The sequence below is a fragment of the Sebastes umbrosus genome, chromosome 5, assembly GCF_015220745.1.
Source record: "Sebastes umbrosus isolate fSebUmb1 chromosome 5, fSebUmb1.pri, whole genome shotgun sequence".
NCBI classification, from domain to species: Eukaryota; Metazoa; Chordata; class Actinopteri; order Perciformes; family Sebastidae; genus Sebastes; species Sebastes umbrosus.
Genome location: NC_051273.1, coordinates 23,516,994 through 23,544,361, shown reverse-complemented (window position 1 = coordinate 23,544,361; position 27,368 = coordinate 23,516,994). Strand labels below are relative to the sequence as shown.

Sequence of the window (27,368 nt, the reverse complement as noted above, 5' to 3'; positions counted from 1 at the left end):
CTGATGCTTTAACATGTTAGCAGCATTTTAATGTGACAGCATTTTAACTACTTTATCTACTGTTGGATAGTTTAATCTGCAGCACAGTATTTTATAAAAATGATCACGTTTTTTGTTTGTAGAATCTTAATCTGTAAAGTAACTAAAGCTGTCGGATAAATGTAGTGGAGCAGAAAGTACAATATTTACCTCTGAGATGTAGTGGAGTAGAAGTATAAAGTAGCATAAAATTGAAATACTCAAGTAAAGAAAAAGTACCACAAAATTGCACTTCCGTACAGTACTTGAGTAAACGTACTTAGTTGCTTTCCACCACTGATAAGAGCATTAGTAAACAGTTTATTAAACCATTGACAAAGCCATTTGTTACCTTATAAACATTTTAAAAAGGGCACCACATTTGAATGTGGTAGCCAAGTATTGCCTTACAAGATACCCTTATCCAAGTACTCTGAAATTAAGTGCTGTAGCGACACCTAGTGGTGAGACGTAATCCGTGCTGAGTCTGATGTCAAGCAAAATAGAAAGAGTGGAAGACGTCTTCAAGTACAAACCAGACATGACTGAAAACATCTCAACAGTATATTATTTTATTAGTTTCTGTAACCAAACCAAGAGAATGTAAATAAGACCGTACATATTTTAATACAGCGATGAAACCCCTGTACAAGTTCAACAAAAAAAACAAAACAAAGAAAAATAATAAATCATTACCCTCCCTCCCTCATCCATCCTCCAAAGCAAGGACTCTTCCCCCGGCTAGGGGTAGAGGTAAGGACGCCCTCCCCACCTCAGGGTGCATACTACTGTACATTTCTGAAGGGACCCTTGTCATCACCACAACCCCGAGATGAAAGCATTGTGGGTGGGACAGCCAGCGGAGGTGAGGCAGAGACAGAAAACAGCACTGATTGCTCTCATCGGTAAAAGACAACTAAACGATAAGTGTCCTTCTGCCCAAACACTTCTCAACTTGAGGCTTCTTTTTTTTTCCTTGTTCTCTGTCCTGTTCTTGTTCGCCAACTCTTCGCGAGGGTTGACGTACACACACACACTCAAAAGAGTTTTCTACCGTTTCAACTCCTCACCGTTTCTATTCCTCTAAATAGCCCTATCCTGCAGCTATACTCTAGCTAAGGGCACTGAAATCAGTCAATAGCAGCAGGTCTGGGTGCTTTACAGTGAAGTGCGTATAGGTGTGTGTTTGTGTGACAGCAAGGATGGGTGAGAGGAAGCAGTGTAAGGGGTGTGTGACAGTAGCTGTATGTAGTGATCATACATCGTCCGTGTAATCCTGTACGTCCAATCAAAACTCCTAAAATCCTAAAGGCTGTGACATCATCTCTGCGCTGCTTTAACCTTTGGCTAAATATACAGGAGAGTCCAGCTACGAGCTTTCCCCCCCCGGTTTGAACCACAAACACACACCCCCGACACACACACATCCCGACAGTAATTCTCAGGCAAGGAGATGAGAGCAGAAGGCAGGAGCAAACGCTCACAGGCAGACTAATCAATAAATCAATCATTAATTTCAATCAACTGCTGTATTTTTCACATTTCCATTCTGGTAAAAACAAAACAAAAAAAATGACGAGAATTTCTGATTTGCTGTGCGGTAACCGTGGATGAAATGTGAGTGTGGTAATGAGGTGCATTTCCACGTGCACATATCGCTGGATTAGTTATGACGGGAGATTGGGCAACAAAAAAGTGTGCTTCACTAAAATGACATCTCCTTAACAAGATTGTTCCGACTACAAAAAACAAAACTGATTCATTCTTTCATTAACAAAACAGGTTTCTCCTATAATATGCGTGATCCTATTTGGGGGGGAAAGAAAAAATAAAATACAGAAATCAAAGAGCTATATAAAAAAAAAAAATAAAAAAAAAAAAAATGGCAAACTCAGCAGCAAATCTCATTTCAAATTTTCTCTTTTTCCAACTCTCCTCTTATCTACCGTCTCAGTAGATCTCTATGGAACAACTTGTGCAGCCATATTATCGGCATCTAAATATGATGGAAGAATCCAACTCAAACGCCGCCACCTACAGTGGGACGAGATAGGGGAAGAAAGAAGAGGATTATGTATACGCAGGACAGCGCCTACTCTCAGTAACCACTACCATCGACTCATCCTCCTCCCCCCACACTGTCCCCCCCAGGGCTGATATGAGGTGGTGACTGAGTGAATGGGGCTAGATTCACGCTTCCTCTCTTCCATCCTTTCATATTGTCATCTGAAGAGGTTCGCCAGCTCTTTACTTGCCCTCTTCTGGTTTGATGGCCTGCGGTTTTATGGGGCCAGTCCGAATGGGCTTGGCCGTGGAGATGGGGGGTTTGTCAGAATCGGGGCGGTCGCCCATCACCTGGTGGTTCGGAGCAGGCGCGTCGAGTTGGGGTTTCACCACCTGATCAAGCCGAGACACTTTGCTGACTTGCGGGGCTTTGAGTTGCTGCTGTTGCTGATCTGAGAAGAACTTATGAGTGGACTGGAGCACCTCAGCCCGCTGCTTTGCCTGAAGAGGGATAGAGAAAAAAAAAAATCAAATCAGCCAAGACACCCATCACTGAAAGATTATCACATCATCTGACCGACCAGTTAACAGGCAAGTCCATCAGCTACAGAATGATATAAAAACAAAAAAAAAACAATGGACCCGCCCTTTAATAAAACAGATGCACAGAATCAGCAGATAAAATAGGAAACCAGACCTTTAGGTCCTGTTCAGCCTTCATAGCGGCCTGTGTGCCTCTTGGAGCAAGCGAGGGAACAGGAGGTCCTCGGGGAGGGTGCTGAGGGTGTTGAGGGTGTTGAGGGTGCTGAGGGTGCTGAGGGTGCTGAGGATGTTGAGGGTGTTGAGGGTGCTGAGGGTGTTGAGGGTGTTGAGGGTGCTGAGGGTGTTGAGGGTGCTGGCTGTGCTGCGGGTGCTGAGGTCGGGGATGGGGCATGAGACCACCACCCATATTGGGTGACATCGGAGGGCCCATGGGAGAGCGCTGGACACCTCCAGCGAACGAGTTAATGTGAGGAGGTCGAACCAGAGGAGAGACGATGTTGGGCTGAGACAGAATCTGAAATGAAGAGGAACAAACATGGTTGAATTTCATGCTAATATATAACAGATATATAAAACACAATCAAAATACAGGTGTTGTGATTATTACTCTACCTGTGGGTTGAACTGGCCGGGGAAGTGCTGCGTCATTCTCATGCCAGCAGAGCTCGCCTGAAACTGCTTCTGGTACAGCATGCTGTTGATCTTACTGGACTGGCTGCTCGGAGACGTTGAGCTGGCCCTGCAGGCAGAGAGGAGCAGGAAACAATAAACCATGTGTATAAAGTGCATCACAATGACACATGATTAACCACACTAGATATATTGTTGACTTTGGTCTGTGTAGCAATAAACATCTTCTGAATAAAAGCATGACAGGGAGCATTTCCTTGCAAGGACTAGCCACTTTGAGCTTTGGTGCTGCTTGTGTATAAACATACAGGGGTGGAAAGTAACTAAACATGTGATCAGTTTATAAAATATGATACTGTGCTACAGATTAAACTATGCAACAGTACATAAAGTAGAAGTAAAATATGCTCAACTTCCACCAGCTGTCACTAAAAAGCATCAGTAATAATATGACATATAATAATATAAACTCTGTTGAAAGGGAAGATTTTGCCAAACAAGTACTTTTACTTTAAAGAGTAAATGTGTATGTGAATTTATGGGTGGTACCTGTAATGGCTGGAGGTGGGTGTGGTGCTTCTGGCACCGATAGGAGGGGTTCCGGGCTTCACATCCATCCCACTGCCAAAGAGTTTCAGATCCATGTCCATCTGCAAAATTTCAACACAAAACTGTTACAACTGTGTCTGAGACAGGGTTATTATCGTAAACTAAAATGGAAAATAAGTAAATTCACAACACGCACGCTGAAAACTAACAAAACTATTATAACCTTGATCTGAGAGTCACACACGCACACACTGCAGTACCTTGCTGGTGGGAGGCTGCATCATGCTGTGGTTGGGGCCCATGATGCCTCGGTATGGATTGGAGACCGGGGGCTGTCGGTTGATGTTGGGGGGCTGCACCTGGGGAGGAGTGGGAGGCAGCGCCAGGAGGGGCTGACCTCCACCCGAGCCAAAGTTTGACAGGGACAGCTGGGAGCTGGACAGAGGGACGGTCACCTGGAGACAGATTAAGACACACAAATGTTACAAATGGTCAAATCATTGATTCACCAATTCATCAATAAACAGAAAGTTGTGCTTCTGGAAACTGAAACAAGACAGGCTATGTAAGAGGTTTATAAACATTATGTTTTGTTTTGTCATGTAGGTTACCTGTTGCATCGCAGAACTGGGCGACTGAGTGTTGCTATAGTAGCTACTCTGGCCGTGTTGTTGCACCTGCCCCGAGTACATGTTTGAATGCTGACTCATCCCCTGTCGAGCCTGAGCCAAAGACAACTATGTCAGATGGAACATATACAAAATGAATAACATAAATGTCAATATGAAATGTAGTCAATATCATAAGGCAGAGTACCACAATTCTTGTGAGCAGACTGGTCACAGGATTATTATAGTAAACTAAAACAAAAATAAGCAGTGAAAACTTTCTAACTAAACTAAAACTAAATAAAAATGATATCGTTGAAGAAAAACTAAACTGAAACAATACTGCCTGGGTAAAAAACAAATAAAAATAAAATAAAAATGAACGTAAATTCAGGAGAGCATGAATTTCCATCAACTCTCATGACAAATTGGACGGACTTGACACTCCAGGATATGACACTATGTCACAACTGCATCAATAAAGTAACTTGAAGATTAAACATTATGGCCATTCCTACACAGCCATGCATTTTTTATGTAACTACATACTTCTGAGACATTATAGCTGGCTCTAACAAAAACAAGCTAAATCTAAATATATATAAATACTCAAACTAAACCTTTCTGAAAAACTGAAACTAGCAAACCCATTATGAAAACTAACTAAAACTAAACTAAAATGAAATAGAAAAGTCAAAAATAAAATTTAAATAAAAGTAATTGAAAATTCTATTATAACTATAATTATTATAACATGTCTGGTTACCTGCAGCAGGTGTGTGTCAATGAGCTGTGAGCCTCCCATGCCAGAGGGCTGGTTGAGCTGCGGCTCAAACAGAATGGGAATGTGCTGTTGGGAGGAGGCCTGCTGATAGGCCAGACTAGACTGAGGCTTGCCCAGGTCAGATGCCTGCACGCCGGCATAGCTGTGCAGAGACGGCCCTGACAGCATCATGGAGGGCTGCGACAGGCTGCTCTGCATGAACGCCTGCTGAGACCTGAGGAAGCATCAGGACATAAGATCAGATGAGAGGACAACGGTACCTCACAATAGGGATACTAGCGCTTCAGCAGTACTGTGTCTTTCAGCCATAGAAATAGAATAGGAGTACAACGGACATTCACATTCAAATCAACGTAGCAGGATGGTCAGAGCGATGGACATTTTTATGTGTATCGTTGTAGCGGGCTAACTTCCGTATAAACTAAACTGACTTACGACAAGTTGCGGACTCACTGAGGAGAGGTTTTGCAGTAACGACTAAAACGAGCAGTGGAGTAGTAACGTTACGAAGCACAGAGACCCAGAGGAACTGAGTAAAATTTAACAACTTAATGCTTCATCCTCACACTCTTATCAAAGCGTAGGAAGCTAGCTAACTATCTTGCCAGTTCCGCCATGCTTTAATGCTGCACTGATTACAGAACAACGGGCTGGTGACCAATGGCAGCGCTGGGTCTAACGGTCCCTCCGCCTCACTGCTGCTCTTGAGAAGGACAAGCTACCGGCGAGCTGCGACCATACTTTACGGCCCCACTGACGTGTTTCTTTTGTAATAGTCAAATAACCATGGAAAACAGTTCAATGTCTGTTCTTCTCCTATTCTTTTTCTCTGGTTTCAGATGTTTTGGAGCAGAGAACCGAATACTTGTGCAGTGTTGTGCGTTACCTGTAAGGCTGCAGCGAGGAGCTGAACAGGTCCTGTGGCTGGGAGACTGGAGGACCAGTGCTGAGTCCCAGCTGAGCCTGGTGGGTGTGTTGGTGTTGGTGTTGATGTTGGTGTTGGTGTTGATGCTGATGTTGGTGTTGATGTTGTGGCTGACCTTGCAGTGGAGCGTAGATAGGGATGGGAATCTGCTGCACTGCTGTTGGCTATAAGGTGGAGAAACACAGACAGACAGGTAGTTTTACCTCGAACATTATAAAAACATTCCTGCAGCATGTTACTGACTAACAGAAAATCCTACCTGCGAGAGGCCGGGCTGGAAGCCTTGCTGCTGAGCCAGGGAGGGAGGTGCCAAGCGAGGGTGGGGGGTACTGAAGAGGTGGCTAGTGTCCATGTAGAAAGCTGGAATCTGAGCTGCAGAACCTCAACATACAAGGTTTAAATATTAGAGATTACAAACATAGTGAAAATATCAGGGCTATAACAACACAGAGGTTGGTGTTCAAATTTGATGTTAAAAACATCGATAGATGAATATGTTCAACTGTTTCCACTTAAATCATTTGAATGCCAACATGTGTAATATAACTAACATCACAGTTCAGTGCCATGTGTCTCTCACCTGCTGCAGACTGAGAGACGTACACCTGTGGGGTCTGCTGTTGCTGGGGCAGGAGGGTAGGCACACAGCCCAACTGAGAGAAGCTGCTGCTACTACTGCTACTGCTGGACGAGGACAGACTTCCACCCTGCAGTTGTTGGGGCTTCACCTTACAGATGTTAGGGGGGTCAGAGGCTGTGGTGGTCTTGGTGCTGAGAGCCGACGTTGTATAGGTACCAGAACCTGCATGGGTGGAGATAATCACATGGTGAATACAATGGATCATAATAGATGCCTGGAAGTGTGCAGTAGAATGTCAGAGAAGCGTCGAGGTAAACAAGGCGTCAACACACAGTACTGTTAGAGATATACAGAAGATGTTAAAAGGGATAGTTTGGGTGTCAATATCAGTTTAAGTGTACGCTATATTTAGAATATTTTCACCGCTTTACCTTGCCGTCAGACCGTCCTTTCTGACAGGGGACTGAAGCAGTTATCTATGCTCTCTTCAAAACCACCTACATTGTAGAACACGGGAGTTGCTCGTCAATGGAGCCTGGTGGCTTCGAAGAGAGTATAGATAGAGAATGGCTTCAGTTCCCTGTCGGAGAGGGCTGTCTGACGGCAAGGTTAAGTGGTGAAAATAAATATAGCGTATACTTAAACTGATATAGATTTATTTTAGGTGGCTAAAATATGTTTTCTGCTGCCCCGTCCACAGCAGTACATTACTTTGCTCCCGTGCTGGCACTCCTGTCTGCTTCTCCAAACTGGGGGCGTGCCGACCATCATCTACTGTAGGTAATACAATGACTATGGATAAGTACCTCATATAACCCTACTTCAAAACATCTGAACTACCTCTTTAACTGGGAGTTATGTTACCTGACAGTGAGGTGCTGGGGGTAACAGAAGCCACAGGGATCTGCGGCATGGAGGCTGAGGAGAAGGTGGAGTACGAGGATGCACAGGAGGTGATGGGGGAGGAAGAGGAAGTGACCGGAGAATTCTTCTCCAGACTTGGTGAGTTCTCCCACGCCTTACGAGCCGATTCCATCTGAAGAGGAGACACAGAAAGAGTGTTTAGGTAATGTTTCACTGAAATTTTGCGTAGAAGTACAGCCCACGCCAGGCAACATTACTTTCTCTGGGTACCTTTAGTGTTAGGTCAACAGTAGCAGGGGAGACGGTGCTGAGGTTGGAGCTCTGCTGCAGGGTCTCTCGTCGAGGAAGGGGCAATGAGTGGGGTAACGCCACCTGAAACACATCAAAATAACCCCAAAGCAGTCTTTAAAATAATACCAAGAGTATTTTATTATGGCACAGATGTGTGCTCTTTTCAATTTAACCCTCAGAGACCCACAATAGACATTTTTTTGTGTTTTTTCAAGGGGTCTTTAAGGGAAGATAGCAGGTCAACAGTGGATGTCACATAAAAGTGGTGTACATCATCTGAAAACTGTGAACCTGAAGATTAATTTGAGATGCAGCTCAGCACTGGGTGTCAAATTGTTCTAGTCATAAATCAGAAATATTAAAATCCACCATTTTAGAATAGGCAAAAATAACAGTTATACTGCATTTTAGAAACTGCATGGGATTATCATCAAGTGGGCATGTCTGTAAAGGGGAGACTTGTGGGTACCCATAGAACCCATGTTCATTCACACATCTTGAGGTCAGAGATCATGGGACCCCTTTGAAAATGGTCATGCCAGTTTTTCTTTGCCCAGATTTTGCCTTACTTTGGAGCATTATTTAGCCCCCTTCCTCTCAAGCAGTGGATTCCTTAGGTTTTCTAGATTCATATGATATCTGTACCGTCACTCTAGCTCTAAAACTGAACCTGCTAGAGCCTCTGAAAGACAGTTAAGTTAAAAAGAAAGCTGTACAAAATAAGGATGTGTACTCACACTTGCCACCAAACTCTCTTCTATTTTGTTCACTCCTGTAGGAACACTGTCAGCCAGTGAGGAGGAGGGGGTGGTGTAGTCAGTGACGGACTCCTGAGAGGGAAAGACATAAATTCAGTATACACAATAACATGTTATACTGCAGCAATATACTTTTTATTGTTCTCTGTACAGGGTTCAGGGTGTATTAGCAGCCTAGAGGTACAACGATTGCTTCGCTCAATCCAGCTATCATAAAAGTATGATAAAAGAAAATACAGCCTAGCTGTGCAGTCATGTGACACTGACATACCTTAGAGATACTGTTGTATTCTACTGAAGGGACGGTGATCATGCACTCGATGTCTCCTCCCAGCTCTGGTACTGTGGGGTCACTGGTGGGAGGACTGGAGTCTGTGGCTCTACTGACGCCTCCTCCAGGAACTCCTCCCTCCATCCCCTCGCCTTCTCCTCCACGTGCGTCTTTGGCCTTGCGGTTCTTTAAAGAGCGCTCTTTACCGATGGGACCTGGCTTGTACTCCTTGGTTTCCATTGGTTCCATTTCAGGAAGCTGGAGGGGGATTAAACAAGAATTAATGGGAATCCGTGTTGTTGTTCAAACCGCTTAGAAACAATGAGCTTCCTCCACAGCTGACTTACCTTCTGTGTTTTGATTGGGCCAGCTCGAGGTTGTTTCTGTCTCTGTTCTTTGGGAGCAGGTAGTTTGTTGTCAGAGACGGTTTCTAGCAACGCTGGAACTCCGTCGCTGTCTGTGCTGCCTGCAGATGACGGCGCTCCAAACTGAATACTGTCTATTGCCAATTCCACACTGCCTTCTGATCCAAGCTTCACACCCTGAAACAACACATTCAAGGTTTGTCATTTTGCAAAAAGGATCATACACTATATATATATATAAAAGATGAGATGGACGTATTCAACATACCTCAGAGGAGACAGTGCCAGTAAAGGAGGTAAGAGGTTTGTTCCAGGCACTCACAGAAGGTGGCTGGGGAGGGCTGATTGGACCAACTGGAATAAACACACATTACATATTTTAGACAAGAGCTTGCCGATGAATTCACTCCTGCATCACAACGAGAAAGAATTGACTTATCTACTCACGCTTCTTGACATCGGGAAGGACAATGGGGCCCGCTACCTTGTTCTCCCACAGTTCTGTACCCAGAGTGCTGTGTGTCTGTGCAGGTGGCGGGGGTAGGCTCTTTGAGGTAAAGTCCACAATGACGGGGGGGATGGAGGGCAGTGGAGCCACCGTTCCTTCCAGTGTCTGAGGGGATGCAGCTGGCTGGGAGGGGGGAAGGTGGGGATGCTGGGGAACAGAAATAGGGGGTTGCTGTTGGGCTTGAGGTGTGGGAGTTACAGGAGGCTGAGACTGTGAGGCCTGCTGTTGTTGCTGCTGCTGCTGCTGTTGTTGTTGCTGCTGCTGTTGCTGCTGCTGTTGTTGTTGTTGCTGCTGCTGCTGTTGTTGTTGCGATGACTGCTTTTTAGCAAATCTTGGCGGCAGCTTTCCTCCGCCTCCTCTGCCCTTCTCACCAGAGCCTTTTTTACTCCAGTTCTGTAGGAGCACAGTAGAGGTATAGCTCATTATTGAAGTATTGCATTGCTGTTTTAGTTAAACCATGTGGTGCAAGCTATCCCTCCTCTTACCTGAGTAGTCTGCTCTTCCTTTTTCCTTTTCTCTTCGTCCTGCAGGCGTTTTTGTTGCTTGCGGGAGACCACCTCTGTGAAGCCGTCATCATTGGTGTTGGACTGTGGGTCCTCTGTGGTGGTGACCTCTGGGTGGTCATCAATGATCACAACACCTGTGACGGGACAAAAGTGTATCCAGACGTTTACATTCAAGGTGAAGAGCAGCTAGAGCCAGGTATATGTTCCAGTTTTGGAGTATATAAGTGTTTACTTACTGGCATAGTTGTTAAGATCAAACTGAGAAAGAGCATTCTCTTTGGGCTTCTTAGCAGCCTGTTTGGCCTCATCTTTGCGACGGCCAGACTGGTCTTTTGAAGGCCTCTGGGATGCTCCTCCAGTTGATTGTGTCATCCCATCGGAGTTCTGCTGGGCTGCAGGGCTGTTCGTATCATGTTGGAGACAGAAAGTAAAATTGAGGCCCAATAAGAGAGACTATGTGACACATTTTAATGTTGTTGAGAGCAACAGTGTGGTGGTGAAGGAGGCCTGACACACTAAGAATGTTAACATGAATTCTGTAATGACATGATTTTTTCAAAAACTATGCCTCTATTGTTTGTTATTACCATCCTCTGACTGAAGTAGAAGACGACAAAGAAGTCAATCGATGGCAAGAGTGTTGATGCACCAGATAGATGAAGGGAGAAAATGCTTTCACTCTGTTCTCCATTAGAAATGCCACAGCTGAGGTACAATTAGAGTCTAAAAATACCACCACACTGAATCCATATTTAGCTATTTTAACCCAAACAGTTTGATGGCCAATTACAGCACACTTAAGTATAGTAATCTACCCAAGTGCCCCACAGGCAATACCAACAGTTTAACCGGTTTCCTAGTGATATGTGCAACTATTAATTAGGAGGAATACTACACAAAAGGTTTATTGTGTGTGAATAAACCTGCAGTATTATTCTACTGCACACTGTTTATTGAGTCGACTTCATTGTGCTAATGTAGGCAGACAAAGTAAATTCCCAACAACAAACAAAAGCCCGATTGTTCAAACTCACCCTTTGCGGCCAGCTTTGGCTCCTCCCCTCCTCTCCCCCTTGCCCCCTGCGTAGCCCCGGACTGGTTTGGCTCCACTGTTGCCTCTACGATTCTGTCTCTCTGTAGGCCTCTGACTTGAGAAACTCCTCTTGGCTGCAGGAGCCCCATCACGTTTTGGAGTCACCCCTCCATCAGGAGGGCTTCTATTGGGGGTCAAAGAGCCCTGAGGGGGTGCGGGTGCCGGGGCACAGGCAGTGGCGGCTTCATTAGCGGCCTCCAGTGCTCCTTTCCTTTCTTCTCGCTCTCGCCTTTCGTTGAAGTCGCTGCTCTCGGAGGCAGTTTCCCATTCTTCATTGGCTTGATCTGAAGAGTTCTGGTTGGACAAGTCAGGGGACTTGGTACCGACTGCAGTGATGGTGGGGCTGCTGGTCTCAGGCAAGGATGCTTCTAAAGGAGAGGACAAGTCGGGTGCAGGCATAGTGGCTGCCACTTCCGCAGGCACAGTTACAGGTGTTCCTGGAGCTCTGGACAGGGTTGGGGAGAGGGAGATGGGGGCAGAGCTGGGGACAGCAGCAGCAGGCACTGGGAGTAGAGGGACAGGGGGACTTGGGGCTGTTTCTCCACTAGCTAACACTGCAGCCTCCCGCTCCTTCAATCGCCTAAAGCGGGGAGGTTTATCTTGTCTGGGGGGTCGTGCTGGTCTGGACCGACGAGGCCTTTCTCTACTATTCTGAGGTCCCCCGTCCCCAAATTTCTTGCAATCAGACCTATTGGGTCGTCGGTCAGCGGCAGGATTGTCATATCTTTGACTGGACTCAGTGTCCTCAGGCCTGAATGTCTCCATTGGTTTAGAGGGCCACTGAGAAGAGGACTCTCTAGCTCCTGGCCGTCTAAGAGGACCTGCGCGAGGGCCGCCGCGTTCCCTTGCTCCACCTCGTCTACTGTATAGTCCTCCTCTTCCTCGCCGAGAGGGCTCTCCTTTAGGAAGGAATCCTGGCTTGGGTCTGCTTTCATCGTCCCCTCTGGGTCCGACCCTGTCTCCCATGTGAGGAGGTCCAAAGCCTGGCTTGTGGGGCCCAGGCCGGGCCTCCCCAGGGAGCTCTCGTCTCAATGGACGGCTAGGTTTGGTGCTAGGCTCACGGTCAGAGGGTCCAGTGTCACTGGCAGACTCTCTCCCACCTTCACTTTCAGAATCTGTGTCTGAACCGCGGCGCCGTCTACGTTTTGGTATAACTTCAAAGTCTGAGCTCTCACTGCGAGTTTCACTTTCTTCCCTGTTGCGAAAGGCAGCAGCACCTCCAGCAGAAGGTAAATCAGAGCGTGAACGGGGCTCTCGGTAATTGTACTCTGCCCGGCTTCGACCACGACTCCCCCTGCATCGGCCACCGTAAGTCCCCCGGTAGCTCCGTCCTCTGGCGTAATACTCCCCTCGACCACGTCCTTTGAAATTTGAGTCCAAAGGCCACTCTTTATCTCTGTCTCTGTCTCTGTCTCTGTCTCTGTCTCTGTCTTTGTCCATTTCCTTCTCCCTCTCACGTTCCCGCTCTCTCTCCTCCCGTCGGTAGGCACGTGGAGGAAGATTGGACTCTTTCCTGAAGGGCAGTTTCGGTTCTGGATGTTTGTCATTGCTGGGCGGTTTGTCTGCTTTCTCCTCCTGAGAGGAAGAGTTGGGAACCACAGATGAAGGCTGCGAGTCTCTGACTCTCTGATGGCCAGTCGGTGTTTCCTCGGCCTCAGCGGCTTCTCTCTTCCCCTCGCCCTGAGGTCTGGAGCCCTCGGACACAGCGGCAGCTGCAGAGGGAGCTTTGGATGACTGATCCTTTTTGGACCGGTCTCCTCTATCCCCTCTCTCGTGACGCTTCTCTCTCTCTTCTCTTTGCTCTCGCTCTTCTTTCATGTCCCTTAAGACAGGCTTCTTAATTGGCCCAGACCTGCGGAGAGGCCTCTCTCCCCCTGGTCCTTCTCTGCGTCCGGCTCCTGATCTTCCACCCCAGCGCAGCTCAGCTTTCTGCTTGCTAGGGGCTGGCAGAGGCAGCTTCTCTTGTTTGTGTAATCCATCAGCAGGAGGTGTTGCCCGGTTGCTAGTCACCGCAGCCTGGGGGTAGAGTTCATTCTGGGGCTTATCATCAGCCCGTTCTCCTGTGTCCTGTAGCTCTAGTGATTTTGTTCCCAGGGATAGCCCATCAAACCTGGGCTCATCCAGTTTGAGGGAGTGGCTGGAGCCCTGGGAAACACTCCTCTGGAGCATAGCTTGACCAAGAGCTTCCACCTCTTCTCCACTGGGTAGGCCTGACTCCTCAGGATCAAAGGCTGAGCTTACAGGGACCAGGTCTAGAGGCCCTGACGCATCCTCTGGGCCCTGGGAAAATGCCGACAGGGACTCCGTAGGGTCCTGGAAGAAGTTACTTTTATGAGAGTCCAATGCACTGTGGTCCTGGGGATACATAGCTGGGAGACCCCTGTCCAGATCCAAACCAGAGTCCATCCTGTAGAGAAACAATTGTTATTGGGTCATGTCAGGAAAATAAAAGATTTTACTTATATTGCCATTTATTTATTTTTACCTCGGCTCCTTGTTATCATCCCGTCCTTTTGGAGGAGTTACAGACGGTAACGGCTCTGATTGTGGGTACGGCTCCGACCCCCATACCATCCGCGAGTCTGACGGCAGGCCATGGTCACGAATTGGTCGGGTTAGATGGTCAAAGGAGTCAGAGCTGGAGCTTGAGTTGTCACCGGGCTCTCTGCGCACAATCTGCTTAGGAGGCATCCTCCCTGGAGAGGACAAAACAGAGTGACTTTAAACAGGTTGTCTGCCACATCTGTCAGCTTCTTGGAACATTAATCACAAACAAAGATACTCATACATTCTCCATTTCCACATAACTCCCTACCAGGGTGAATGTTAGTTGGCATGTCCATGGGAGGGCGTCCTGACATCATGCGTGGGTCCATGTAGGACTGCATCATGAGCCAGCGGGGGTCAAACCCCATGGAGGCCAGGTGCTGGTGATGGGGGCCAATGGGTTGATACATGGAGCGGTGTTGTTGCTGTTGTTGCTGCTGCTGCTGTTGCTGCTGCTGCTGGGGAGCTGGAACGCCGCCCCCACCTGATGGAGACACGGAGCCCCCACTCTGGTGTTGCTGTTGTTGCCATTGTTGCTGCTTCATCTGCTCCTACAAGACCAACAGGAAATAGTAACAAAGAAAAGTTAAGATCAATATAGCTAGTTTGTTTTCAATGTTGTACATTACATCATAAGTGGCTGCTTTTGTATTACTGATGGCTCAACGTCATATCTGCTTGTTCTGACTAGGGCTGCAACTAACGATTATTTTCATTACCGATTAATCTAGAAAATAAGCGGCAAATTAATCTGTCTTTGAATGTCTTGTTTTGTCAGTCCAAAACCCAAAGATATTCAGTTTAATATGATATAAAACACAGAAAAGGAGGAAATCTCCATATTTGAGAGGCTGAAAACAGAATTTTGTGCAATTTTTGCATGAAAAATTACTTTTAACAATTAATCGATTATCAAAATAGTTACCAGTTATTTTTCTGTTGATCGACTAACTGTTGTAGCTCTAGATCTGACAGCACAATGTTTTGAAAATTCCCACCTATGATCACTATTTGCTCCAACCCAAGCAAATATGTCACTGACACACCCACATATTAGGACTTAGCAAGCAACTTCCCAGCCGTTATGAACTAAAGAAGCCAGATGTGGACATCCTTACCTGCTGTCTAAGGAAACGAGGAGGCAAAGACTTTTGAAACTGTTTGGAATAGCCTGAGGTAAGAGAGGGACGCATAGCAGCTGCTGCTTCTCCTTCCAGCTGTGGTGGTGCCACGGGGACTTCCTCACCACTGGGGGGGTCCATGAGAGGCAGAGACAGGTGGGGCTCATCCACTGCAAGATAAAAAAAACATCAGGCATCTATGACTGAAAGTATGGCAGTTGTTCGCAACTATACAATGATCATTTACATGCAACCACGTTAAAAAAAAAAAAAAGGGTCCGAACTAGCTCACCTCTGTTGTCCTCTATGTTGAAATAGTCGCGGATAGGCACTGTTGTCCTGTCTACCTGGTTCTCCTCCATCAGGGGGCTGACCTCAACCAAGGAGCTCTCTCCCTCGCTCTGAGGCTCTGGATCTACAGACACAGGTCTCTGGATGGGGGGGCTGGGCTGACGAGGCAATTGAACCTCCTCCTCTACACTTGGTTCTACTAGCTCTCGTTCCATCCCCTCCCCGTCTTGATCCACCATCTCAGGTAAAGGAGCTTGCATGATTGGGACCGGTGATTGTGAAACTGGGATCGACGGAACAGGACTGGATACAGGAGCCGGAGCTGATGAGGACTCTTCCTCTTGGGCAGCTACTGCTTCATCATTGGTGGTCTGAGCGAGGGCAGATTGGATCTCAGTTGCCTGGCGGTGTTTTTCATTGAGACGTTTAAGTTTTTCAGCACAAGCAGCAAGCCGCTGTTCTTCCATCCGCCGTTCCTCTTCATCTCTCCGTCGTCTCGCTCGTTCTACAGCTTCAGAAACTTCTGCAGGCTTCTTGCGCTTCTGTCGCCATGCCTCAGGGTCCTCATCAGCACCAGGTGCCGCTGCAGCCTGTGGTTTGGGCCCACGTGGAGCTCCGCCACCAACAGAACGAGTGCCGCCCTGGAGAGTAGAGAAATAAGTACAGATAGACTCTCATCACCGTGCTGTTAAAATAAACAGTGCAGACATGATGGGAGGCTAATTCATATCCAGCTTTACCTGGTAGTCCTGTGGAGCAGCTGACTTATTGTATTGCCCCATAATGCCAGGTGATGGCGCTCTGGGATCACCATCGGCCCATGAGGTTTTACTGCCCCCACGGTCCTCAGTGCCCTCCTTCCAGCCCTCCTGACCGTCTGGTGGTCGAGATCTTATACGCTCCACTTTACCCATCCATTCCCTGAAAATAAAGTCAATACAGTTAAGTAAAAAAAAAAAAAGCATCACAGGTTATTCCAACTGACAATCTCCTCAGTTAACTAGCTCTGCTAAACTCATTCACTTCAACCTCAGGCTGCACATCATCACAAATCCTCTCACTGTAGTGCACACAAATTGGCTTTGATAACTTCCATCATTTCTGAATCCTTTTACTCAGTATAAACTATTTTGGCACCTTGGCACCAAGGCTGCCATGCAATATAACCATATGGTTCTGAATGTATAATTGTGGTATGTTAAATCATCTATTATACAGTGTGTTATATCTGCAATATATGGATGTCCATTGTATTTTGTCCTGTTCTGGAAGCCGTTTCACAATACATACAATACTAAACATGTCACATTCATTCAGTAGATGAACTATATCATTAACTGTGTCTCTTTTTCCATGTTTAATCCATTTAATACAAATCACATCACATATTTCCCATTACTAGTTACTACTTAAAAGTACATGAAACAGAATCCAGGAAGTCTTGCTGGATAAATTGTCCTCAAGGGGTGAAGACAACCATAAAAAAAAAACTTTGGCACTGAGGTGAAAAATGTTATAGTGATAGTGCCTTAGTTTTTTTCCATGGTACTTTGCACCACATGAAGACGATTTATCCAGCAAGACTTCCTGGATTCTGTTTCAAAGACTGAAATGTGTTTGATAGGAAACTCATCACGCTTTATTATTGCCAAAGATATACCATCAAGGTAATGCAGTTGCAGGTAAAAAATGCACTGGATTTCCATATTGCAATGATATAATTTCATAAAACAAACTGATGAATACATATCACAAGTTTAAAAGTCTCCAAAAGTCTATTTGGAGACACTAATAACTTAAGGCATGCTTTGAAAAATGAATGTCAGTAATGTAAATTATACATATTTTGGAATGAATTGGCTAAATAAAGAACCACAAAAGTGTTTTTCTGTAGTACTGAAGGACAGAAGTTAAATAGTGAATGCAAGTCTTGAAAAGTTAAAATTTAAATACTCACCAGTTTTCTCTTTTGTCTTTAGCAGCTTGGTTCTCCTCGTCATCGCTGAAGTTTAGTTTCTCAGTGTAGTCCACCTCCATCTGAGCTCCTGGAGGGCAGAAGAGACAGGGTTGATAAGATACAAGAACTACTGTGAAATTAACTTTTTTTCTCTCGACTAATTAGTTAAACGCTGAAGTTCATAAGTATGGCTACTAACCTGCCCAGCCCTCATCAGTATCAGTGTCTAAGTTGTCCAGCTCTTTAAGTTCTGTTGCGCTGATGATAGAGGGTCTATCTGGGTCCTGGTGCCAGGACTGAGGGGGAGCCTGCTGGGGTCGTGCTGAACGAGGACCCCTGACCAACCAACAGAGAAAAAAAGAGGAAAGTTCATTATTGCACCTGGTCTAGTACATTAACAACTGCCTCTACTTAACTCTATAAGAGGAAGTAACTACTATTATGTGTCTGACATTTGCCAAATTTGTGCACAGGACCGAAAACATGCAAGATTCCTTTTATACTGATATGAATGGTGTGTTTCTGTGTGATCTTATGACATCTCGTATCTGTTGTTTAGGAAACTTTTTAATTGCCTTTAAAGTGAGTAATTGTTTTGTTAATTATCAATTTCAGAGTATATTGTGTTTGTGCAATGATACATTTTTTGATTTGTATTTAATTATATATTTTATTTTGCTTTAACCCAAGTATGTAGGGCTTAGTCATGAAGATGTGAACTCACTTTGCTCCATCTTGTGGTACAGGGTATCTTAAGTTTCCTTGCCCTGGGCCAAAAGTCATTTGAGGATAGGCGTGGAACATCTAGAAGACAAAGACAGCAATCATCACGCAGGCTCATGAAGAGATAAACACAACAACTTAAGACTGTAAATATGATGTGCTCATGTGGTCTGTGAAGAATAGGAAACTGAGACTTACGTAGGGTGGCATCATGCTCCTGAAAGCAGGGTCGAAGTGGGTTGGCACCCCAGCAGGAGGCTGCTGCCCCCCATTAAGTTTAGGCTGAGGAGGCGGGGCCGAGGGGGGCAACCTCTCCTTGCCATCCCTCTTCTCCCTCTGGACGTCAGCGGTTACATTTCGTCCAGGCTCATCAGCTTCCCCTGCTGGTGTAGAGGTACCAAGGGCCGTACTACCCTCCTCCAGAGCCCTGTTGTCCATCTCGGGGGGGCTGGGTGCAGTGATCAAATTCCTGCCACCGCCCTCACGCCAACTGCCAACATCTACCACGACAGGAGGAGGAGAGGTATTTATTGTTTACGAAGTCAAGTCAATCACTGAATGATGTTTATGTGCATGAGTGTGGCCATACTTTGAGGTCTGAGGCTGGGGCCTGGTCCATAAGGCTCCTCTTCTTGACCGTCCCCTTTCTCCACCTCACCAGCCGCCTGCAAGCTGGGAAACTCCTGGTGAAAATGGCTGCTCACCCGAGGAGGAGCACCTGTACAATACAAGCACATTATAATGAATGCACAGAAATCCCAGGATTGAATATAATACAGTGATACAGAAAGGTCTAATCCTCAGTTGGTGTACAACACCCCTTCCAACCCAATATCATGGTCCACGCAGACTGTAATGTTTGAGTGCTGTAAACCAATTGAGGATTTTGCCTTTGTTTCTTTTGACACAAGTAGGAAATGTAATGGATAGTGTTCACAACCTTCAACATAAATGCCAAGAAGGACCATAGCTGATCTGTGTTTATGAGTAGGTGTCATGCTTAGGGAGCAAGTGAAGAGCATATTTACCGTCTGGCTGCGTCGGCTTGCTGCTGGCCCAGGAGCGGCTGCCCACAATAGAAGGCTCTGGTGGTGGGAGCACTACTGGTTTGATCGGGGGTGGGGGCGTCTCCTGTTGCCTGTGGCGCATAAAAACAGGACAGTTTCAAACAACACTCGTGATTTGAAACATGGATAACAGACTCCTCCAGTTTAAAACGCTTCCAGTTGTTCTGTAGTGCTTAACAAACTTTCATTTAAAGAAGGACAGTAACAAAAGGGGCGGTGCCTGTGTCAGTGTTTATGCACTAAACGTTCACACACACACACGCATGTGCAAAAGTTATTGACTTTACCTCTCCTCCCCTCCTTCAGGCCGAGATGCCCAGCCACTACCGTCTTTGGGGACGATGTTGACGTTGGGGTCGTTTCCCTTGTTCTCTGCCTTCAGGCTGGGCAGGTTGGCCGGAGGGGGCATGCGCCGGCTGGCAGCAACTTTGCCCAAACTTTGGAGCCCATGTCTGGCAGCCACTGGGATGAAGAAACATTTCACACGTAAGAGAACAGCAAGATCAGGGGGTTTTAAGAAGGTCAGGGAAAGCACTTTATCATCCTTAAAGATGATATTATATCCATCAACTGAACTCTGAAGACAAAACAAGCTATTCACATTTACTGGAACTACAGTCCACTCATTAGTTATCGGATGCAATAGTGTGCAAGACTAAGAGGGAACAATAGTGGGGGCTTACCTGCAGTTTTCTGGGTTTCCAGAGATTTGCCCTTGTAGGTATTGAAGAGGCTAAGGGTTGCATACTTTGTTTTGCCATCCTTTGCCTTGGTGCTTTGCCCTGACTTCTCGGACATTTCGCATGAAACTCATTGAGTCTGGTCCTTTGGCCTCGCCCCCAGAACCAGCCTCCTATAGACCAAGGGTGAGAGAAAAACAAGAACACAAAAGGTGATGAGGTTATTGACTCTGGGACATTAGATCATAACAGATATCTCTGAACCTCCTTTGATATTCACCAACACCTGAGTCTGATGTTGGTTTACAACACAATGAAGCTGCCCTGCATCTGCTTTTGAGGAGACAAGTGCTTTAGGAAGAAAAAAACAAACTATGAGACACACTATGCACCGATGCCTACTCGGAGGGGTAGCAAGAAACACAAGGCAGTAAGTGAATTAGAGTGAGCAGTACCATGGACAGAGATACAGCATGTTTGGGGCTACAGTCTTTCCTAAGTCGCACAGAGGTCATTTATTATTAACGGAGCGGTGGTGAAACAGTGTCTGTGACGATATGTGTGTTTGTGTGTGTGTGTGTGTGTGTGTGTGTGTGTGTGTTGGGAGGAGGTGACAGCTCTGATGAGCTCAGGCTCTAACTGCAACTACTGTCTGATTTTAATCCTTAAATTTGGAAAAACAAAATTAACATTTGTGTGGCTTTGAGAGTTTCAGTTTGTATTGTAAAGGCATCAGTATCTTCTTTACACTGATGTGCACTTGCTGCAGAGGTACAAAAACAATTTGATGCACAAATTGTTTTAGTGCCTCTGCAGCAGGTGTCCAAAGTGTCCATTAAGAGTACGGAGCGCACAGTGCCGTAGCTTGTGTGCACTTCTTCAAATGAGTAACAAAGTAATGGGATAATGCAGGCTACAGTATGTGGATGCTCTCTCTTCGAATCTTCCCCGACATTTTTCCAGTTCTGGTAGTAGTTGTTGATCACTGAAAGCAAAGGAATGGTGACACTTTGATGCATTACCACCACACTGGAGGCTTTCAGCCTATGAATCTGCAGATACACTCTCCAGCTGTCTGAAAATAGCACTAAAGCTGAGCCCAGACTACAAGAGATTTTCAAATTTGAAGAGGTTTTCACCGGTCTGAGTCTTTTAGCCAACACAACACACGCTCTGACAAAGTAGTCCTGTTGACCTAAGTGCTGTCACAAACTTGCCCACAGAGTACCTTCAACACAATGCTTGTTGATTTGTGTGCACTCTGTACAGTGTAACAATAAAAAGACAAGATGAAAAATGATATGGATGAAGCTGTAGTTGAAAACCGGGCTGAGTGTGGTGGCTTCTAAATTTGGCAGAGTGGCAGACACAATTTATGAGAAATTGACAAGTGAAACTGTCACATTTATCTTCATTATAAATCAATGTCTCTAGTAAAATTTTGTCATGTGCAGCAGTGTTGCTTGACAGGGCGTGTGGAGGGAAACAATTTGAATGTAGCAGAAACACTTCATCATTTTTAAGTACTCTGTAAGCTGCATCCCTGCAGCGGGTCTAGCAAAGTAGTAGTAGTCTCTTGGCGATTGAGGGTGTCTGTCTGGGACTCACACACACCACAGAACACTTACTGATCATATTAAAACGCATTAAACATGATTCTCTTCTTGCAGAAAATCTGCAAAAGGAGTGTGGTGCACAGGTTGGGTGGAGGGACTCTGTGCAAAATAGCACAGGGATACAGGAATATGGTATGTATAATGTGTTTGAAATAAGGGAGCAAACAGGAAGAGGAAACTCTGATAAGAGTCCAACCAGCCCAAATGACAACAGTTCTACTTCCTCTGTGCAAAGATCCACCTATTATGTTACCTATTCAGTGCCATTGATAGTCCACAGGGGAACCCTGGGGCCCAATGTCACCTGGGGATGAGCCATGATCCACACAGAATGGGCCAATCTCTGACTCCATCTCTTAAACTATCAACATATAATCACCGAGTGCAAATGGGAGGGACCCTGGACTCCCAATTTGAAGCATTTACAGATGTTTGTATCAAGACATTGAAAGAAAAAGACCCAAGAATACATACTATAGGATCCCAGTCTCAATCAGCTCAGCCCGACCTCCAGCATGACCCTGCACCCCTGCATCACAGTCCATCCATCAAAGTAAGCCTTTTTTTTTTTTTTTTACAATACTCACAAAACACCAACATTTGGGTGTTTCTGCTGCGCAAGAACGAGTTCGTGTGTGAGTTAGGGCTGCACAATTAATCGAATATTACGTGAATTACGATCACGATTTTGGCTTCCCACAATTACATGAATGACATTTAAAATGCGTGCTCCGCTTATAGAGAAATCTGCTGCATATCAAATCAAGCTCTTCCTAAACTAACAGCCAGCCATCAGCCGGTGATCGAGATCTTTTGGCTTCACTTTTGGGTATTGATATTATTTATACAACCAGTGTGTTAATGATTAAATTGAGAGCACAACAATTGGGTATCTAGCTGTTAATGTTCCTATTTTTGCTCTCGAAGTGCACCAGATTGAAGTATTTAACTTTAAAATGTAGCTAACAAAAGGGTAGAGTGAAAATTCCTGTATTTTTTCATACTGCAATATTTATAACAGAAAACAAATATTGCAATGTCAGTTTTTTCCAACATCGTGCAGCCCTAATTTGTACATTAGCAGGAATGTAGCACAGCATGGAAGTGAAAGCAGTGCTCGGTTTCTTTTAATGTGAAAGAGCAATAAAAATATGTTGTCGCTAAAATCAATGAATAACCATGATATCAATATTGATCAAAATAATCGTGATTATCATTTTGGTCATAATCGTGCAGCCCTAGTGTGAGTGTGCATGTGTTAAGAATGCTCCTCACAGATTTAGTGAAACCAATACGGCTGGTGTTTTCCATTCATCAAACCATGCGGCCAGTAAAGTTACATTCCTGTCTTGGTGATGATACTAGCAGTACGATATCAAGTGTCCTGCTTCACAGTTTGTGCATGATTATTGTTCACTTTAACAATGACTGTTTCTGACACACACTTACACAAAAGGATAGTGCCCCAATAGCCCATTACGACTTCCTTTTGCATTAGGATTTACTTCCTGGACGAACCTGTGAGTCGGCTCAGATGACTCACCTGTACAGTGATCATGCACCCCAATCTTTTGTTTACAGTGGATCATGCGACTGACCCGTCTATCGCAACAGTGAAGTCACAGAATGACAAGTCATGTAGATGGCCTAAATGATGGGTGCTGAAAGAAAAGGCTTGTATTTCATTGTCCCTGTTGGTTTGTATTGTCATGCGTTCTCCAGTGAAGAACTCTGGTCCAAAATCTCTACAGTGACAACAGTGAGTATATTATGTTTATCACCTTTAGGAATACTAGCCAAAACTACAACAATAAGACTACGGTTGTAATTTTAGATATGCATACAGACTACTGATCCTGGCCTGTAAATAGAAAATATATTGCTGTATGTATTACTTGAACTGATTAGCACGCATTCAGCATCTGCCAACTAATCTTCACTTTGGTCAGGGTCAATTCAAGGGGCTTCTGCTAACAAAAAAGCATGGAAAAAAGACGAGCATTGGCAGCCACTTAAAGTTTATTGTGGTTCTCTAACGCCAGGCCATCAATACCACTGAGATGGTCTCCCCTGGGAGTTGTTGGTAATTTCATTAAGCACATGAGGAACTGAAAGGCTAGTATGTTTTCATTCATTGATTGGATGCGTAAATGCTTAAACTGATTGCTCAAATTAAACATCTGTTACTGAAAATGCCAGTTATACATGGAAATACTTTAGGGGACTAACCAATGTAGTGTATAACATGTAAAGTTCGATATCAATCCTTGTTAAAGTCAGTTTATTGCAAAGAGAATCACAATACAGAAATATTTAGTGTCTCTTTTTTCTTTAACTCTTTCCTAAAGATACTTCTATCTCCAGCTATAGATATCTGATCAGCCCATGTCATTATTCAGGCCTATCAATAAGTACTACTCCAATCAATATATGCAAATTGCCTCCCTAAATACTAGACAGATGCTGACTCATGTCTAATCATGGATGCATATGTATAAAACAATACCATGTCGCCTATTAGTAATCCCTCTTGGCGGTTTCCTCATCTGCAAATAGAGTCTATATGAATCACTTTGAGTCTTTCACACCCCAATCCTGCCATGCCAAGCTCCTACAATGTACAGACTCACACAGTAAAAAAACAAAACATGCTGGTCTTTTAAGACCAAACCTGTTGGATCTGCAAGACATATTTACTGTATATTTGTATTCTGGGGGTATTATTCCTATGCAGAGGGTGGTTTAGTTTATTTTTTTGACTACACAGAGGGTGTTTTGATATTTTAATAATTTACTTATTTATTGTGTTGAGTTGAATGTGCTACTTATTTTGTACTGTAATTACCTTGTGCTTTTTCTACCTTCTTTCTTTTCTTAAAGCTGACTCGGTGTAAACTGCTCAGAATTCCAATGTACTTATAGGTGCAAATGGCAAATAAAACTCTTGAATCATGACTGAGATGGAAAGCACGGTGCTAATCTGTACATAAGACTTCTTGAAAATCAAGAATAACTCAGCATATATTTAGACCCATTCAGGTAAAAAAAATTTAAAAAAAATTAGCCAAATGTATAATATGGTATTGTTTGTGGTTTCCACATCTGCAAATAGAGTCTATATGAATCACTTTGAGTCCTTTCACACCCCAATCCTGCCATGCCAAGCTCCTACAATGTACAGACTCTCACACAGTAAAAAAACGTGCTGGTCTTTTAAGACCACATCTGTTGGATCTGCAAGACATCATGATAGAAAGCACGGTGCTAATCTGTACATAAGACTTCATGAGAATCAAGAATAACTCATCATACATTTAGACCCATTGGTATGTTTTCATTCATTGATTAGACGCGTAAATGCTTAGATTGAATGCACAAATTAAACATCTATTACTGAAAATGCTGGTTATACATGGAAACACTTTAGGGGACTAACCAATGCCGTGTATAACATGCAAAGTTTGATATCCATCCTTGATAAAGTCAGTTTATCGCAAAGAGAATCTGATCAGCCCATGTCATTGTTCAGGCCAATTAATAAGTACTACTCCAATCAATATATGCAAATTGCCTCCCTTAATACTAGACAGATGCCAACTCATGGATGCATATGTATAAATCAATCCCCCTGGTGGTTTCCACATCTGCAAATAGAGTCTATACCACATCTGTTGGATCTGCAAGACATCATGACTGAGATGGGAAGCATGGTGCTAATCTGTACATAAGACATGAAAATCATGATAATAAAGAATAAATCAGCATGCATTTAGACTCATTCAGGGAAAAAAAAAGAGCCAAATGTATAATATGGTATTGTTTTTGGTTTCCACATCTGCAAATAGAGTCTATATGAATCACTTGGAGTCTTTCACACCCCAATCCTGCCATGCCAAGCTCCTACAATACACTGGCGAGATAGCCTACATATGAATTGAATGATGAACTGCTGTGGTCTTATCTTGTATGTTTTTTGTTTCTTTTATTGCTATGGACCCTCCTGTGTGTCTGAAATAAAGTTTGAATTGAATTGAATTGAATGTACAGACTCTCACACAGTAAAAAACGTGCTGGTCTTTTAAGACCACATCTGTTGGATCTGCAAGGCATCATGAATGAGATGGAAAGCACGGTGCTAATCTGTACATAAGACTTCATGAAAATCAAAAATAACTCATCATACATTTAAACCCATTGGTATGTTTTCATTCATTGATTGATTAGACGCGTAAATGCTTAGATTGAATGCACAAATTAAACATCTGTTACTGAAAATACCAGTTATACATGGGGACACTTTAGGGGACTAACCGATGCCGTGTATAACATGCAAAGTTTGATATCCATCCTTGATAAAGTCAGTTTATCGCAAAGAGAATCACAATACAGAAATACTTAGTGTCTCTTTTTTCTTTAACTCTTTCCAAAAGATACTTCTATCTCCAGCTACAGATATCTGATCAGCCCATGTCATTGTTCAGGCCTACCAATAAGTACTACTCCAATCAATATATGCAAATTGCCTCCCTAAATACTAGACAGATGCCAACTCATGGATGCATATGTATAAATCAATCCCCCTGGTGGTTTCCACATCTGCAAATAGAGTCTATACCACATCTGTTGGATCTGCAAGACATCATGACTGAGATGGAAAGCATGCTGCTAATCTGTACATAAGACATGAAAATCATGATAATAAAGAATAAATCAGCATGCATTTAGACTCATTCAGGGAGAAAAAAAAGAGCCAAATGTATAATATTGTTTCTGTAAATCACAGATTGATGGAGCCCGCAGGCCATCCTTTTCTCCATGAATCAAACTACTACTGGTGGAGTAGCTGGGTGGCTCATCTCATACCGGCAGAAAGGAGGCCTCTCTTTGCCCTGAACTCAACCACAAATAACACTTTAAGTGTGCTAAAGTTACACACAAAAACGTGCACATTATAATCTAACCAACACATATGAAGAAGCCACATGGAGCTGTTGGAGGGAGCAGGCCTCCAGCTTGCATAGTTTCGTTTCGCCATCACATCCTCATCCTCCTCTCTGTGGTCAAAGCATGCTAACCAGAACCAGCTAACCAGCTTGTGCAGCCTCTGTGGGATCAACTTTACATTATTTACTTAATGTTTAACATGTGAACCAACCTGCCAGCGGTGTTGCCTTCTTTGTCCTTTCTGCTTGCCTGACTTTGAGATCAGATTTCGGCCTGGTTCTGTGTCTGGCCGGCGGATTACAAAAGCTAGCTGGTAGCCTGTTAGCTCGGTGAAGCTAACTGCTCTCTGTCTCTCCACTTCTCGGCTCTTTCACGTCTTTACCGTCTTCTTTGGCCGGTTCGGAGCTCCTGGTCTGTTCGGCCGGTACTGTGGGAGCCGGTACTCGGTGGTCCGGTGGTTCCGTGTCTGTTAAACCTCCCGGTATCTCCGGTATCTCGTGTCAGACCGTGTTTCTTCTAGCTGTGTGTGAGAGTGAGGCGCCGCGGCCTGTCGCACAATCAAAGATGGCAGACTACGAGTTGCCAGATTTATGGTCTCATCCCCCTCTAGGAGTCGAAGCACCCCTTGTGCAAAGGTGCTCTGCTCAGTCACACACATCTGTCGCCAAACAAGTCTCATTGAAAGAAGAGTTCATTTTTAATGGCATTTAATGACATCCTGCACAAAATCACTATTTGTTTAATTTTTTAAAACACATTCACATTGTAATATCTTCAATAAAAACTCATTATTAGCAAGCAATTTGCTCAGTCACACATCTGTCACCAAACATGTCTCATTGAAAGAAGGGTCAGTCACCGAGATTCAGCTTTATTTATAATGGCCATTAATGGCATCCTGCACAAAATCTCATATATATATATTTTTTATTTGTTTACACATGTGCAATAATTATAATTATATAATTATATAATTATCTGACAGACACTTTGTGCAGTAATCTGGCAAAATCTGTCATCTCATCAATATACATATTGTATTTTTATATTTTATATTGTATTATATTTTATATATATATATTTTTTTTTATTTATCTCTTTTTTATGGTATTATCTTTTTTAGCA

General features: G+C 44.3%; 1 protein-coding gene across 9 annotated transcripts; it reads right to left on the bottom strand.

Annotated features, from left to right (window-relative positions):
* Nucleotides 1-572: 572 nt before the first annotated feature.
* prrc2c (proline-rich coiled-coil 2C) lies at nucleotides 573-26,809 on the bottom strand. Of its 9 annotated transcripts, none has more exons than XM_037769288.1 (35): nucleotides 26,455-26,809; nucleotides 19,687-19,856; nucleotides 19,291-19,465; nucleotides 18,965-19,074; nucleotides 18,526-18,654; nucleotides 18,135-18,436; nucleotides 17,938-18,017; nucleotides 17,413-17,558; nucleotides 17,214-17,301; nucleotides 15,997-16,177; nucleotides 15,258-15,897; nucleotides 14,963-15,135; nucleotides 14,113-14,395; nucleotides 13,783-13,993; nucleotides 11,239-13,704; nucleotides 10,441-10,604; nucleotides 10,184-10,338; nucleotides 9,638-10,091; nucleotides 9,459-9,544; nucleotides 9,173-9,367; nucleotides 8,826-9,083; nucleotides 8,534-8,626; nucleotides 7,776-7,877; nucleotides 7,506-7,677; nucleotides 7,353-7,415; nucleotides 6,642-6,863; nucleotides 6,321-6,442; nucleotides 6,023-6,225; nucleotides 5,119-5,350; nucleotides 4,356-4,481; nucleotides 4,005-4,199; nucleotides 3,745-3,845; nucleotides 3,178-3,304; nucleotides 2,720-3,079; nucleotides 573-2,523 (listed from the first exon to the last, which is right to left on the bottom strand). In XM_037769288.1, the coding sequence occupies exons 2-35, from the start codon at nucleotides 19,799-19,801 to the stop codon at nucleotides 2,266-2,268; spliced, it is 8,787 nt and encodes a 2,928-aa protein (XP_037625216.1). In that variant the 5' UTR covers nucleotides 19,802-19,856; nucleotides 26,455-26,809; the 3' UTR covers nucleotides 573-2,265. The 9 variants fall into 9 exon arrangements, with proteins under 9 accessions (XP_037625216.1, XP_037625221.1, XP_037625220.1 ...); XM_037769293.1 differs by having other exon boundaries at nucleotides 4,356-4,466; XM_037769292.1 differs by having other exon boundaries at nucleotides 6,321-6,433.
* Between the last annotated feature and the right edge of the window lie 559 nt (nucleotides 26,810-27,368).

Bases quoted from the DNA above. Each gene is read 5' to 3' on its own strand.
- prrc2c (XM_037769288.1), bottom strand. From the start codon at position 19,801: ATGTCCGAGAAGTCAGGGCAAAGCACCAAGGCAAAGGATGGCAAAACA. The intron at 18,018-18,134 runs GTAAGTCTCAGT...TTTGTCTTCTAG, and splicing joins GGAGCATGATGCCACCCTAC to ATGTTCCACGCCTATCCTCA. The intron at 6,226-6,320 runs GTAGGATTTTCT...TCCACCTTATAG, and splicing joins TCCAGCCCGGCCTCTCGCAG to CCAACAGCAGTGCAGCAGAT.